Source organism: Ascaphus truei, chromosome 1 (genome assembly GCF_040206685.1).
Source record: "Ascaphus truei isolate aAscTru1 chromosome 1, aAscTru1.hap1, whole genome shotgun sequence".
Lineage (NCBI taxonomy): Eukaryota > Metazoa > Chordata > Amphibia > Anura > Ascaphidae > Ascaphus > Ascaphus truei.
In genome coordinates, this window is record NC_134483.1 from 391526160 (window position 1) to 391543985 (window position 17826).

The 17826-nt window shown below is 38.9% G+C and overlaps 1 protein-coding gene across 1 annotated transcript in view; it reads left to right on the forward strand.

The window, feature by feature from the left end:
* The window catches only part of SPOCK3 (SPARC (osteonectin), cwcv and kazal like domains proteoglycan 3), a 419107-nt gene extending 402950 nt beyond the window's left edge, over positions 1 to 16157 (forward strand). Inside the window, exons 9-11 of the mRNA XM_075611960.1 lie at positions 3029 to 3091; positions 11128 to 11265; positions 13298 to 16157. Coding sequence (XP_075468075.1) covers positions 3029 to 3091; positions 11128 to 11265; positions 13298 to 13461 — 365 coding nt within the window. The 3' untranslated portion in view covers positions 13462 to 16157. The remainder of the gene's footprint in view (positions 1 to 3028; positions 3092 to 11127; positions 11266 to 13297) is intronic.
* The last annotated feature ends 1669 nt before the right edge of the window (positions 16158 to 17826 follow it).

The following is a 17826-nucleotide window of genomic DNA, read 5'->3' on the forward strand; positions in this document are numbered from 1 at the left end:
CATTCATGAAAAAATTATCAACAGATATTAATCCCCCACCATAACCTATTAGTATACCACACATATATTAAGCAAACTTTGTGGAGCCAATGGGGGTTATGCACTAAGCAGTGATACGTGGGTTGTCTGGGTGCTACAGTATGCACAAAGCAGTGATAAGTGCTTTTAAGTGAGATAACTGCCTTTATAGCGTGATACTGTCTGCTATGAGATTCACAAAGCAGTGATAACAGTGCAGTATCGTGCTATAATGGCTACTTAAAAGCACTTATCACTGCTTTGTGAATATCATAGCAGGCAGTATCACGCTATAATGGGTTTTTATCTCACTTCATATTGTATAGACATCCTACGAAAGGAGATAAGAACCAGAAGCATCAGAAAAACCCATAACGGTCAGATTGACAACATATTTAAGGGGCAATTTATGAAGCACTGGTACGGTTTAGAGCACCTGATTCGGTGTTAACTTCCATTGCCTTAAACAGCTATTTGATCAATCTGCCCATTAGAGGGATTATACATAAGATTGGGTTTAAGCAGCTCTCCTAATACATTACGAACTTTCTAGATTTCTAAACCCCAGAGGAACAGATGTAGTCTGACTAATATTTCCTGGAGTCACAACAAAAAAAAATTGTTACGGCTTTGTTGAAGATGCAAAACATAATTGCAGAGAAAATATCTCGGGCTACTGTACAGCTATACCTCAGGACTCATTGAGCCTCTACGGGAGATCCTCCGAGGACAATAGGCCTTGAGATACCATCAAACGTCTACATTATTTTCAACAAAGGAGGCAATAATGTACAAGGGTTAGATTAATCAATTCTTTTTATGACCTAAGGACTAAAAATCTTGCTCCAGGAAGGGAATGTAGGCCTTCAGTTAAAGCTCTATTTGTTCTAACAGTTGTTTTGGGAACCCAGGAATCATTTTTTTGTAATCCCTGGGTCTCTGCCTTCGAGGCATGCCTGGGGTTACCAGAGCAGTCTAACGTATTTCCTTGATAGAATCTACAGTACAGTACATCTCACTTTCTGCCTCGACATTGTGATTCTTCAAACTACGAAGTCGATGTTTTAAGGTAAAAGTGGAGCAAAACAAACTTCAAATAACACATTCCTATTTGTTTAACTTGGATATTGTTCTTTGCTACATACAGTATGGTGCTGATTTATTACCCTAGATTGCACCACTTATGCCTCAAATTTTATCACCCTAACCATGCTTTTCATACCTTTCCTGACATCTCTGGTGGTGTCTCAGCCTTCCTGCAAAATTAAATTGAGTGTAGACTTTTATTTTACTCTGCCTTAATTCATTTTATTGTAACCCCTTTTCTGCCAGTACCTGTGGCTCACAGAAGGCCTGAGCCTCCGCAGCTGGGAGACTTGGGTGAGCTCTCTTCCTCCTCAGTGCAGCGTTCCACCTGACAGGGATCCCAGTGCAGCGGGATAACCGCTTTCAGGACCACTTACAGTGAAATGATACACACACCAGTATACTGATGCGGCGACGAGTGTTCTAAAACTTGCCTTGGAAAATCTGGGGCAATCACCAACAAGACACAGGTACATGCTGGGTATATGCGGCAACATTTTAGTGACATTTCTGCAGACAGACTAATGGCCTATCGGATTAACACAGCAGGGGTCCCTGGCAGTCCCATTCAAACTGAATTTTAAATGGGACTGCCAGGGACCACAGCTGTGTTAATCCGATGGGCTATTACTCTGTCTGCAGAAATGTCACTGAAATGTTGCAGCATATACCCAGCATGTACCTGGGTCTTGTTGGTGCTATACCCCAGATTTTCCAAGGCAAGTTTTAGAATACTTGTCGGCGCACCTGTATAACAATTGGTTTACTAACAATAGAATAATGATATAACGGAACCATACAAAATAACACACACAATACAATAATAACAACACTGGGTGAGTACTCACCAAAGTACCTATAGTACGTGGTACCAATACCCCAGGTGTCCTGCCCTAATAAGTCAATCTCACCCACTTTTAGGGAGTGGCGCTACCGTTGGTGCACTTTACCTCCCTGGGCACTACTATACCCAGGTCCCGCTGAACGAGCAAAAACGATCCGTCTGATCCCACAACGTCTGCTGAATCCTCTATCTCTGGTCCGCATAGGCGTTCACCTCTTGAGGGAGCTTCAGCTGGAGGGCTCCCCCAATCTCTATAGTGGCCTGTGGTCTGATCCCAAACCGCTGCAGCTCACTGCTTGGCGTCTCTTCACTAGTGCTACACCTGACACTATTAGGCTAAAGGGTAGTAGCCCTATAGCATCCACAATCTAGAAGGGCACTTAGGACCTAGCTGAGTCCTAAGGGACAAACCTAGTCCTAGTCCAGGGGCGCACTGCTCCATGGACACTACCTCAACAGTTCTCCCAACATCCAAATCACGCTTAACGCATGCTACATCTGTGATTTGCAAGCATATATTTAAACCACAGGCTATAGACTTATCTGTAGAACTGCAGATGATAGAAATCATTTCATTATGAAGACATATAATACGTAGTTTGAGAAAGAAGTGTTGACATTACAGGGTCTATTTACCGTATTAAAGTCTCCTTGCTGCAAAATCTATACTTCTGGACCAAGTTTTTTTTATATATAAACTATACTAAGTTTTATGCACACAAAGAGAAAACTCACACACATTTTAAAAATATTCCTCTTTATTTTGGGTTTATTTCCATAATGATTTACTAAACCAAAACCAATTGAGTTCTGGTAAACTAAAACACTAGTGAAAGTGCGCACCCTTCATTTGTATACATATCATTTAAGTTTTGCACGCATGCTTTGTAACTTGCACTTCTTCTTGTCCAGATTTAAATGATCTTGTCTTTCATTCCTTATATCTTGGTTTCTTTTTTTAGTTATTACTTATTACTCAAGTGTACACCTGCTGTAAAACATTTACATCTATTAATCCATTTTATTTTGTATTTGTTATTACCTGTCTTGTCTTTAAGCAGCATCTTTATTCCATTGCAGATCCTCCATGCCAGACAGAACTAAGTAACATCCAGAAACCACAAATAGGAAAAAAGCTTCTTGGTGAGTAACAAATGTATTTATTTTAGGCCAGCATTGTGTACATCACAAAAAAACTCCAAAGTGCAAACTCCCCTCAGACATGTAAAAAGAAAAGAAAATGCATAGAGCAAATGTGTAACCAGACTGAATATTGCTTCCACCACATGAGTGGGCACTCACAAGACCCAACACTCATTTTGATTAATTTTGTTACACATTTGCACTATGTATTTTTCTTTCTTTTTACATGTCTGAGGGGAGTTTGCGCTTTGGAGTTTTTTTGTGACATCGGCTGTGGAGAAACACCACCTCTCTACATGGTGATATAAACTTGCACAAAATTATATATTTCTAAATAAGTGTTTTGGGTTGGTGCTTTCTTCTCTTGCTGCACAGCATATTGTACAGTATACCATATAACACAAACTTCTTAAAACTTTGCTTATTAAAAGGCTCTGCAGCCTGAAATATCAGTTTAGAGCAGGCCTGCACAACTTGTCAAGTGAGAAGGGCCGAACTGCTCCAAGGAATACAGATTCGGGCCGCATGGGTAAAATCATCATCATCATCATCATCTCTCCCCCAGCACCTCTCATCATCATCCTCATATCTCCAGCACCCCTCAATCTCTCCCAGCACCCCTCAATCTCTCCCAGCACCCCTCATCATCCTTATATCTGCCACAGCAACCCTCATCCTGATATATATCTCCCCAGCACCCCTCATCAACATCCTCATATCTCCCTCAGCACCCCTCATCCTCATATCCCCCCAGCACCCCTCATCATCTTCATCCTCATATCTCCCGCAGAATTCCTCATCATCTTCATATATCTTCTCCTGCACCCCTCATCATCAAAGTTTGTGACTCCCCATCTCTCACACCCCCATCTCTCCCTGTCACCCATACACAATACTCACCCTCCACATCACACACAATACTCACCCTCCACATCACACACAATACTCACCCTCCTCATCACACACAATACTCACCCGCCACATCACACACAATACCCCCATGCAGACCACACACATTCCACACCCTGCATCTCACATCCCCCCTGCACCTCACCCCCTGCACCTCACATCCCCCCCCTGCACCTCACATCACTCTCCTGCACCTCACCTCACTCCCCTGCACCTCACCTCACCCCTGCAAATCACCTCACCCCCTTGCACCTCACATCACTCCCCTGCACCTCACTCCCCTGCACCTCACTCCCCTGCACCTCACCCCCTGCACCTCACCTCACCCCCTGCACCTCACCTCACCCCCCTGCACCTCACCCCTTGCACCTCACCCTCCTGCACCTCACCTCACCCCCCTGCACCTCACCTCACCCCCCTGCACTCGCCCCCCCTGCACATCACCCCCCCCTGCACATCCCCCCCCCTGCACATCCCCCCCCCCTGCATATCAGCCCCCCTGCACATCACCCCCCTGCACATCACCCCCCCTGCACATCACCCCCCCTGCACATCACCCCCCCTGCACATCACCCCCCCCCCTCTGCAGATCAGCCCTCCTGCACCTCACATATCCCCCTGCACCTCCTCACCTCACATTACCCCCTGCACCTCAGATTTTGCATATAATTAGCACTAATGTTTAATATACAGTATATTAAACATTAGTGCTAATTATATGCAAAATAGGTATTCCCTCTAACAATCCATATCCACAGAGCTCAGGCATAGTTAACACAGGGATTTAATGTTATGTTAGTTAGGTCTTAGCTAACGCTGGCATTACCCACATCCAGACCATAAAATAGGTATTTTACCTGGTCTGGATAAGGGCAAGACCACAGTAAGGTATGATTTAACTATCATATTGTTATTTACAGGGTGCTTTTCCTCTCCTGTTTTATCTCTTTTTTTTAAATTTAATTCAGCGTCTGCATGGAAGTAATACCACCTTTGTGTAACACAGGCTTAACGCCATGTTATTTGAAGCTAAAGCTAACTTGACAGGGTGTTATGTCTGTCCTAATCTGCTCATTAACAGAAGTTACTTTTGCATATATTTAGCTTTGTCGATACCCGTTACACTCAGGGAAACTAATTCAAACTACCTATTTAAATAAGGTCAGATTAGTAGCCCCTATTTAATGGAGCTTTGTTGATCTACTTCACTGTATTTTGAAAGAATATTACATACCTCTTTTCCCCCCATATATTGTTATAGAGGGTGTACAGTTTTCTCAGGTGAGTTTGGGGTGCTGTACCATATACTATGTCCCCATAGTCTATAATTGGCTTTAGCATCTCTTGTGTGATGCACCTTCTGACCAACAGGCTTATGGAGAATTGTTTCCTGTATATTACACACAGTTTAGCATTGGGTTTTGATGTCAGAATATCAATATGCAACCCAAATGTTAAATGGGAGTCAAGCCACATGTCCAGATATTTAAAACTAGCCATATGGGCTAAGATGGATTCAGAGTTGGTTCTGATTTGTAGCTCTGTCGTTGATAGCTTTAGAAATTTAGTCTTGGTCCAAAAATCATAGATAGTTTTGTCAATGTTTAAAAACAAATAGGGAAAAAAAGGATATAGTAGCGCCAACCGTGTGTTGATTCAAATGTAGATATTCAATAAATACACAGAGAAGACCCGCTGCCAGAGTTCATAGAGGTGATTCAAAGTCCTCCACACAATGTCAATCAAGAAAAAATGAGTCCTCCGGCACGTGGTTATACTCGTGGTTCCCAAGACATGTAGGGAGAAAATAAAACAACAAACCACAGAAAAGTGGTGGTTAAAATGGAATTAATATGCAGCCTAATGTTGATAGGTATTAGACAGAAGAACACTTACATAAACTGCAGATCCTCGAGAAGGAGATTCTTCTTAAATGTGCCTCAAAACATAAAGGAGAAGGATATAGTGTAAAAACATTTAATGAAGAAATAAGATTTAAAAGAGAATGCTCATCACAAACGACCATAGGCATATGGCATTGAAAGGGTTTTCACTCTGGACTCCACAAGCCTCTCCCTTGTATCTCAAGGCATCGGTGCGGCGTCTGTCTCGGCGTAGGAAGTGACGTCAGCTGTCTGCATCAGCGTGGGACTCGCCTGGGCTCGAGCACAGCCGTGGTTGCTCCCTTCACTGATCTCCTGCTTCAGCTTTGCTCCTGCACATGCGCATCGGCAGTAGTTCAATCCTAAAGCCGGGTAGAGCTTTTTTCTTCCAGCAACAGTGGCCGGAAATATCCAAATTCTGTCAGACTAGTTTCGCCTTTGGCTTCTTCAGTGATATCCCTGATGAATTTGGACATTCCAGGCCACCATAGCTGGAAGGAGAAAGCTCTACCGGGCTTTAGGATTGAACAACTGCCGATGCACATGTGCAGGAGCAGAGCTGAAGCAGGAGGTCAGTGAAGGGAGCAACCAGGGCTGTGCACGAGCCCAGACAAGTCCCATGCTGATGCAGACAGCTGACGTCACTTCCTATGCTGAGACAGACGCCGCACCGACGCCTTGAGATGCAAGGGAGTGAGCATTCTCTTTTAAATCTTATTTCTTCATTAAACGTTTTTACACTATATCCTTCTCCTTTATGTTTTGAGGCTAATTTAAGAAGAATCTCCTTCTCAAGGATCTGCAGTTTATGTAAGTGTTCTTCTGTCTAATACCTATCAACATTAGGCTGCATATTAATTCCATTTTAACCACTCCTTTTCTGTGGTTTGTTGTTTTATTTTCTCTCTACATGTCTTGGGAACCACGAGTATAACCACGCGCCGGAGGACTCCTTTTTTCTTGAATGTTTAAAAACAGTTTGTTTTGGGAAATCCAGTTTTCAAATCTTGAAATGACCATTGTTTTTTTCATTTCATTAGCTTTATGAATACCTGTTAAAGCGAGGAAAACGAACGGACGTTACTTATTTAGGTAACGTTACGTTAGTAGCCCAGATTTCACAGACCTCTGAGGATCTACCCCATGGAGAGATACTTTAGAACAGGACTGAGATACCTGGAATAACTTGTTTGCATATCCAACTGACCTCATTTGAATATTTAAATTAACTCTTTCCATCTCTCTCACTATTCAACAAAACACATTAGTTTGCTGGCAATATTCGCCAATTCTGCTAAAACATGTCAAAGTCTGATCTAAACCATGCTGTAAATTACATTCTGCACTCTTCACTTTATACACTGTACTTTAAGTGCAATTCAGCTGTCCCCAGAGTGGAGTTAGGTCTTCTGAATATTCATTGAAATTCTTATCAGTTAATAAGAAACTACATAGTGAGTTTAGGTTAATTAGAAGCTACATAGTAAGTAGTATATGGCATTGGCACTTAATTTATTGACACACACAATGCTTATATTTCAATAACATATATGAAAAGGATATGTACATGTAAAAAAATATCATCAATAAGATAAGGTAGCAATGAATTAGATTATATTTGTTACTTATTGCAGTAGGATCAGTAGTAATTGCTGCATTTACAGACAAGCTCCTGCTGGCAGGACACACACAATGCGCCTGCAGGAGCAACAGCAATTTGAAATACATTTGCCGCGTATGAGAAAGGGGTGGGGCTAACACGCCAGCGTATGCAATAACGCCTGCTATATCTGTAGCTGAAAGATTTGTTTTCATCTTCAGGGAAAAAAATGTAGGCCTAGTTTCACTAAACTCTGTTAAACTTGAGTTAACATTGCACCCAGTAAAAATGTATGAAGTATTCACTAAGAATGTATTTATAAATGGGTGAGGAAAAGAAAATGCATTAATTATGCAGGAAATAACTTTTGAAAGATGAGTTAAACATTGCTTGAAATGCAGTTGTGGGTGGGGATATCACACTGTTACATAGGTTTCACAGTTACATAGTAGATGAGGTTGAAAAAAGACATATGTCTATCAAGGCCAATCTCTGCTAAATTTAGATGACAGATACTTTATCCTATATTTGTAGTCAATACTATCCTATTGTACTGTATAATATAATTATTTTACAAAAAATATTTAACTCCTTTGATGCCTGAGGCTACCAATGCACCAAAAGGGGTTAAAACACTAAACACACTACCACTATACTACCTACCCTCCTTTGCATACCAAAGAGGCTAGTGAAGAAGTTCCCTTATGGAAAACAACAGAGGTAACCACCTATCTCCCTCTTCCTGGGAAGCCTCATCACCCACCTCAGCTACCCTCCTCACCATGCCCATAACTTGCTTGCCATTTGGGCCACTAAGGGATTAACATCATCTACTGCAGGTTGGTTAATGTTGTCTCGCCTCAATAATAGAATAGCCTAACACCAATCTGAGGATACAATTTTGCGTTAGACCGATTCCATTAGCCCTGATTATACAATACATACCAATATCAGAATTTAGTGAAGTGCACCTTAGTGCTCATGAAAAATGAATTAGTCATTAAATACTCACTTCCATGCTCATTTGCCTTAACACTTCTTCCAAAATACAGTATCACTGCTGTAAAATTCACATTATTACTTCTTTACCGCATTAAATGCGTTAATGCTATTTTATTTCCAGGTTAATAAATATAGGCCTTTGTGTCCATGATTCACTCAGTACATTAATCTAGTCTGAGAACAATGTATCAATAGATAGGAGAAGATGTATCAACATTAAGCGCAAATAGATGTTGCTCCATTTTCTGTTTGTGTTGACGTCAAATGTAAAATAGTGTTTCTTACATTTGACGCAAATTGATAGGTAGAAAGGTTTATGCCACCTCAGACCACCGAACTTTTTGGACACAAATAGAAGACACAAAAGTGACACACGGAGATGCAGAGTTTAATACATCTAATTAAAATCTGTGCATCATGTAAGCCCTTCTAATGCCTCCTATTTACATGCTCTAAATCAAAATATGGTGCACAAGGCACAGAACATGGAGCAGATATGTTGATACATTAATACAGAGAGACCACAAATGAAAATGACCCAATTTGCATAAATATTTACCCAAATTTGCTCCAAAATAAATTCTGTCGACTACTGTTGCTGTCTATCTCTGTGATATTCAACTTACTTTGTGGTGCAACTGCCACTTGGGTATGTAGCTCATGTCACTTACTGTATACTGTGTAATAGATTTAAATGAGGAGGTTATTCATAAATAACAAAATGACTGGCCTAGATCGATACAGTGCACATGCACATTGTGAAAGAACATTATTAGGGAACGCTAGTTCTGTATACTATACTTATTAGAACATTATATATGAAAAAAATATATTTTTTATTTTTTACACAGTGCCTGAACTGTGTGTAATTAAATATTATTTTGGTTACTTCTGTGTCCTTGAAAATAATTTTCTCATATGTAGATGAATTCTGGTACGTTATACCATAAATTATATTAGTATATACAGTAGTAGGCCAAATAAGCATATCTAGCACTCACTTTCGTCATTAAGCAACATATTGTAGTGAATCCCTTTAAAAAAAAAAAAAAAAAAAATATATATAATATCAATTTGTTGCTGTGTTTCAGCGGTTATGCCTCTCTCCCCTTATTCCCCCCCCCCCCCCTCCCATCATATGATGATTAAAGACAGCGGTAAAAACGAACCCATTTGTCCCATATTCCACCATATATCTGTTAGTATATCACATGTCATGAAAGGGTTAATTACTACACTCTGCAATTCAGTAACTGTCCATGAAATGTCTGTAAATTGAATGTATTACCACTGTTCATTTAATGCAAGCATATGTAATAGGGTTTCCCCCACCCTCTGGGAGATCTCACTATTACAGGGTGTGTTGTCCTGTTTACCTGCTGGCTCACAGAAGCGCCGAGTTTCCACTGTTGTTTTTGGGGAAGATAGGACAGGCTTTTGGGTTGATGGTTGTTTCTTTCTTACTGGTGCTGCGCCTTCAGCTATTGCAGGCTCCAGGAGTGCTGGAGGCAATCCCTGCAGGAGAACTCTCTCTTATACTCCCCTTGATTAATTGCAGTCTCAGGCATGGTATATAAAATAACTGGAACACTTTATTCTTCACAACATTGAAGACAGCATACTGTATAACTGGTTCACTTCTATTTCCTTCCTCCGGATGGTCCTAGAATCAACCCAGGAGGCTTGAGGCATCCAGGGTCTATCCTCTGCTCTTCCCTCGCCCCCTAGTGGGATGAAGGGTAGTCCCACTTCCCTAGTGGAGGGGATGGAATGTGATCAGAGCCCTGATTTCAGACTCCTTGGAACACTCTCTCTCATGGGAGAGAACCCTCTAAATTGGGCTGTGCAGCCCCTTAAGTACCCTGGGGGAGGGTCCAAGGTGGGAGCCCCTGATTGACAGTACACAGGCCTTAGCCCCACCCCTCCCCCCCCCCATGACTCAAGGGTGCGACTTACTGGTTCCAGGGTTTATGTGTTACGTAGGGCAGATTAGTAGCCAAAAACAATACATGGCTACACATGTATTATCATAACTGTGCCCAGGACACACTTGACAACGAGAGGTAACTCTCAATACATTATTTCCAGGTCAAACATTTTATAAATAAATAAATAAACTCAGTCCATTCATACGGGTACCACATAAGAACTTTCATTTTCCTCTGTAGGTTATTTGGAGAAATAATACAATGTTCCTAAGGGTTTACAAGTGAGTAAAAGTAGCTCTTAGCAGGCACTAAATATTGTAGCATTATTAGTTTTAACATGAATGGAGGTCTGAGGGTCTCCGATGGTAGGCAAAGTGTTCATTACCATATGATTTGCATATGAGGAAGCCTAAGGTCCGGTAACATTTATCATTCCCTTATTTTTAAGGGAAATGGCTGACCAACATAATATTAAGCAGCTTTGGGGATATGCGTTACAGATATTGATACGTTAAAAACAAAGATGACGTAACGTTAACAAATTAGCGACCACCTGAGGATCTACCCCTAAACATTACAAATATAAAATATATAATTAAAATAAGCTTTGTTCTAACTATGATATTCCACAGCCTTTTATGATGTTGATAAAACCTGCATTAGTATTTTGATAATGAGAATTAAACATTGCTTCATGTATTGCCTTTACTGCAGGATATTACATACCAGTATGTGATGAGGATGGTTATTATAAACCAACTCAATGCCATGGAAGTGCTGGGCAGTGTTGGTGTGTTGATAGATATGGAAATGAAGTGACAGGATCCAGAACAAGTGGGGCTGCAGAATGTGGTAATTGTCAAAATATTTTATGTAATAAAGGCAAGATGTTTTACATACTGTATGTAACTATTCATAGCAATGTCACTGTTTAATTTTATGAATATGAAACTGCTATCATAGTTTTATAAAGCCGATTTGGTTAATTGGTAATGCTGTCAACATATCTAATTAGATAGCACTAATGCTTTCCAAGTAGAAATAATAATTAGCAATTGAATAATGCTAATAATTCACAATTTAATATAATACGAATTTTAAAAACAAAATCCATTGGTTTGTTGGTAAATGGATTAGGAATTTATGCTATAAAATTTAACTGTTTGTTTTTTTTTTTTTTTTTTTTTTTAAGAAACTCAGCTGAGATAGTTTTGCATATTATAAGTTGAAGGTGTTTCTTTCTAGGAAAAGACAGTCAAAACCAATGGGCTTTGTTGTCAAATTATAAAAAGATAGAATGTACAGTAGATGAAATGGCCATTCTACTACTGTACATATCAAAGCCACCTGGATAAAGCAGGTTGCTACTGTACTTTAGTTGATAAGAAAATAACAAAATACTCCAGTTTGTATATGTAATGGCAAAGGAAGTAGCACTCCAAATATTACAAATAAAAAACAAATAATATTTTATATTAATAATCTATGGGAGCCTCATTAAAGCTCAATGAAACATGCCACCTTATCCCTTTGAATTCCATTAATTCCATTAATTCCATTTATTGGGGATTAATATACAATATTCAAATGCCATTCATTATATTTACGGAATGCTGACAGATATATATATATATATATATATATATATATATATCTGTCAGCATTCCGTAAATATAATGAATGGCATTTGAATATTGTATATTAATCCCCAATAAAGTGGAAGATACAGTAATGCTTCTTGAAAGAGCTACAGTATTTATTGAAGTCTCCTAGCTGAAAAAGTGGAGCAAAACTAGCGCAGAAGCATTGTACCAGAGATAAAGAAAAATACCTAATTCTTTTCAATAGGATTTTCTTTGCTTTTTTTTTTTCCAATTTTTTTTTGCTAAACGTGTACAGTATCTACAAATCTTTGGTAAATATAGATTCAGCAACTTATATCTCTAACCAGCTGCAACACATGTGCTGGTGAAACATGGACCAAAAGTCGAGCGCTCACGGCACAGTGCTTGGCAGGGGGGAATGGCCCATCAGGAAGAACACAGCGAGGATCCCTACTTTCGAATGGGACTCCCGCTGTAGTGTATCCATCCGGGCTGCATCGGTCTGTAAGAGATATGCAGTGAGAGTAGGCGGAATCAGTCACTTTCAGCACACCTCTAACAGGTGATCGCCTATTAGTGAAGCAGAGGGTCTTGGGAGCTGAACCGCATTAATTTCAGCTCCAGGGACCCCTGCTTCTTAAACTACAGACCCAAGTATGGAGTGCCGGTATCTCTGCCATGTTTAAATGTCCCGGTCACATGACACGGGAGAATTAAACATGCTTGGAGATACGAGCACTCCATACCAGGACCTGTAACTCGGGAAGCAGGGGATCCCAGGCTTAAATGAATACGGTTCATATCCGGAGACCCCCTGCTCTATGTTATACTATGTTATACTATGTTATTAAAATAATGTGTGATCGCCTGTTAGAGGCACGCAGGGAAAGTGACTGATTCAGTCTCACTCTCACTGCGCGTCACTTACAAACTGATGCCGCCCGGTAGGATTCACAGAGCGGGAGTCCCATTCAGAAGCAGGGATCCCCTCTGTGCTAATCCTGATGGGCCAGTAGTCTGGTTGCGGGGATTCCGCCAGCAGGCGAGTGCCAGGACCGTGACCTTGACGGATTCCGTACCAACTGGGTGACCAACCATCGTGCTGCATCCGTAGACCTGTAAGATTTTTACATGTGCTTGATAGATGTTGATAGAAAGTATTGCTATTCTTTCCCTCCCCCAAATATTGTTTTAAAATATGTCACAAATAACTTTACTTACTTGATTGATGTATGAATTCAACAAATTGGTAAATGCCCTAGTCTCATTTTTTTCTACAGGGATTGATCCGGAAACTTCAGGAGATTTTGCCAGTGGAGATTTCCATGAATGGTCGGATGATGAGGATGATGAAGATGAAATGATGAATGATGAGGATGAAATTGAAGATGATGATGAAGATGAAGGTGATGATGATGAAGAAGATGAAGATGGATATATTTGACATAACCCACGGCAAATGAATTCTGTTTTTCATGTCTACAAAAAGTGACATCACTTAGGAATTACCTTTGCTCACTTAACCACCAAGATCAAAAAGGATTTTAAACAACATGTATATTTTGTATGATTATCTCAAGTTTTAAGGCTGGAGTCATAGACTTTTGTTTGAGAGTCATTTATGTGTTTTTGAGCTTTTATATGCCTTTGACAAGAAGAAAACACTTTGGAAGTACTGTATAACCTAGAGAAAAGCATTTGGTTGGCTACTTATACATATTCACTATCATATACTGTAAAGACAACCACATTTTTCAAAGAGACTAATTAAAGGATATTGGCGATTGTTTGGACTTTTGTATGTTAACAAAATAACTGGACCTTATTGAAGAATAAGTAACCATTCCAATAAATATCTTGGCCAGGATGCCCAATTCTTACAGTAGAGATTTTAAATGGCATGTAGGAACTGACACAGCTACAGTTAGGAGTCAAATGATTGCGTTAATAGGTTAGGCTGACAGTGAAAACATCATTCATTTTGTATTTACATTTATATTAATTGTAGCAATTTAGTAATATTGGGAATGCTGACAAATGTTTGCATCAGATTATGCAGAAATGTGTTTATTTTGTGGGCTTAACGATTTGTTGGCCTTTTATTTTATTTCCTACATTTAATTTTATGAGACATTAATATTAATTTTGTTATTTACTCAAGCAGCATGATGATAAGTATGTTACAGATAACACGGTTTGATCTAATGAGCGTTTCTTTGACCAGATATTCAGCATTAGGTACGTTGGTGATACAATCTTAGTACAATCAAGCCTTTAAGTAAGTTAGTTAACCAAATGGAGTAAATAATAAATACATCAGTATTAATCATTATTCCATAGACAAGATAAAGGCTTTATTGCTCAACTGCCGTCGTCATTAGTGGTAGTTAAAGGATGCCACAAAGCCATCATATAGTATGTATTTAATTAATTGGATTATGAACATATGTTTAAAAAAATACTTAATGAGTCTTATCAATAAGCAGTAAACACTCAAGTTTATTGAGTATGCCTGAATGTCGTGGACTTGGATTCTTTTCTGTATTTTGTTGCATCTTCTTTGCTCTTTTTAACTTTCTTATAGGTTACTTAAACTCTCTTACTTAATCCGATATCACATGACAATTTGCTGACAGGTTGAAAAAAGCAGAAGTAGGCTTTTTTTTGTCAACCAGTTGTTTGTCAATGCTATTAGTTACCATCTAGTAGCTTGTGATAGATAACTCTGATTAACTTTTTTTTTTAATCTTTACTTTTTGGGGCTTATTCTATATCAGCCGACGTGACTGATCAGGCCATTTTCGGCTAAAATTTCACATTGAAGTCAATTTGGATTTTCAACTTCAAAACGGCTCGATCGGACTCTGCCGATGATATAGAATAAGCATTCATTCATAGAACCACATTTGTGGCAGGATTTGCACATAATCTAATTGCTGGCAGTAGTCTTTAAGATTACCCATATGATTATGAAGGGCAAAAGGCAATCCCTGATAACTCAAGCAATAGTACTTTACGGAGTCTATTTACCAAGCTCAGGAAAAGTGTGCCTTGCAACACATTAAAATGTCTAATTCTGTCAGTAAGCATATGCATTGAACATGGGTGCAGGTCTTTTAGCCTTATGGGTTTATGCTACCTAAGACTGAAAGGCTTTTACGGATGAAGAAAAGGGGCCGTATGTCAGCAATGCAGCAGAACCAGACACATTCTATTGTAATATTTGCATCAAATAATTCCTCCCTAAATCCCTGTATTGCTCCAAATATCCATTTCAAAAATAGCTCACTGAAGCATGCAATGCAAAATGGGTGCAAGATACTTTAATACATTATTGTATTATATTGTCCGACATTTTTCCCATCATCTATTTAAAGCCAGAACCGATATTTTTGTAGTTATAATACACAGACACAATGTTTTAGGGTACAAAATAGTTGATGGCTTGCAGAATATTTGTTTGTATCTTAATATTTAGTGCACTCTAATGCTGCAAAAGGCAGTGGTTAATAAAATCATAGTACTTTTCATTTGCTAGGTAGTGCACGGAAGCATTACGCAAGGTGCCTTGTAAAATAGAAATAGAAAGGCTTAAGCATATATACCAGTATAAGCGAATAGGCAACAGCTAAATACACAAAGTTACCAAATTAATGCTAGTTTAGGTACTGCTGCAGATATGAAGAAATTGGTTATTTTTCTTTTTATTTTAATGTTATGTAGCTATCATATGAACTGAATTATAATTATTGCGTAGGTTGGCATCTAATCTTTAAAGTAGAGCGCTTACTTGAATCATTATATTTATGTTGGCATGTTAATTCACTGTGTAGCTCTTTTAAAACTTCACTACCTTCTTGTATTATATTGGTACTATGCCCACAATACAATTGTAACAACAAGTGTTACTTTGCACAGTTGGTTGTTTAATTCCAATGGTGGTTACCTGGCAATTCTTATTTTAATTTCTGGATTATTGCAAGAGAAAAAGTTCCTTGATGTAATCTACATTAATGACTAAAATGTACTGTTTATCTTACAGTATGTATAATTATGAAATATTAAATGCATTTTCTTTTATACTGTTTATGTATAGTTTGCAAAATAAAGACTCTTGTAACCAATCTTTGACTGAATATCCTAATCATTTGTTAAAGTAATGAATGTAGCCTGCCCAATAATACCAAGATCAGATGTTTTACAGTAAAAAGCATTTTTACATAAAAGTGTTGAGAAAATTTATTTCAACTTCAACATTTGTACAGATAAACCAGTTATTCAACATTTTGAACAAGCCTATCTTACTGTAGGAAAGGACGTTGCAAATTGAATGCATACCTTTTATTTACAGGTTTGGAAAGTAGGTGGTCTCTGCTTTAATTTCAGTTCCGTGGACCATTGGTTTCTGAGATACTTATGAGGTGAGGCGCCGCTGATACTTCCTGGTAGTTTAAATCCCCCCTCTCATCCATGGATGACGTACTAAGACGTACTAAATGTCTCATTATTGGATGATACAACGTTATGCTTCAATAACATGACGTTAAGCATGTGCTAATGAAATGTAGTACGGCTGTTGCTTTTGCAGAGCAATAGCTTGGAGGATACCAAGTTAACTGAGGGAATATAATGTCTGTTCTTGTTTTATGTAACATTGTGTTACCCCTGGATTACACGTAACCGAGCTTTGTGGATCTGAACTGAAGTAAAAAGACTCATCGTATTAGAGAGTTACTCACTTCTGCTGTGAGCTGTGTTTTTCGCAACCTCTTTGCTTTTTGCACTTGAACTCATTTGAAATTCTGCAGTAGCTCATATGAGACATCTAACTATCCACTGACTTAAATTTCCCTTAAAATGAACCACCATCATGTAAGTTTCCATTTTTGCAAATCTAACAGATTATTACAATGTGTTCTTTATTCTCTATTAATCTTTGATTTTATACAGAATAGAGCCTAAACTGGATTTTCATCTATGTCATAATTACTTTTAGGTGTAAAGAGGGATAGAGTATTGTAGCTTCTTACCAATAGAGAAGTGTGAGTATGGATAGTATAAATCTGAACCCCCTCTTTCCCCTGAACCAAATTTAACCTGCGGCTCACATCGGTGAGCTGCACCTGATAGACAAATTTGACAAAATCTCGATTTCCTTTCCAGCTTGGCTTCAATCTCACTGTATTTTTCCCTTTTATATACGGTCTCTCCTCCCTTCCCCTGCTGCCAGAGAGAAAAGTGGCTTAGACTGTGTGCAGAGGCAGGCAAAAAGCGGGAAATAGAGAGAGACACAGAGAGGCAGACAGAGAGACATAGAGAGGTAATTTAAGGCAATGATATTTAATTACAAAAAAAGACGGTGTGAAACAGCGCTAACAAAACAATATAAAATGTGTACTTGATTAAATAAAAAGGTGGAAAATGAAAACACTGGCAGCCTGGCAAATACTGACAGTACAGTCAGTCAAGAAGCATAGAAAAAAAGAAATTACCGGCGCCAAAAAGTGATGAATTGAAAGTCAATCAAATAAAATCCAAACCATACAGTGTGGAGTCCAAATAAAGTCGTTAGATGAATAGGGAATGAAGAAATGAACTGACGACTCTCATCATACAGCAGTGCAATATGTAAAAAAGAGAAAAAGAAACAAATTATTGTGCAGTATGCCAAACACTGTTGACATAAAATCGTAATGAACTAACAACACATAATAACAGTATATTTCATATTTTTACATTTTCCTGTTTATATTTTTATAATTTATGATATTTTTACCATCATACTCAGGGCTCGACAAATGCACTTGCC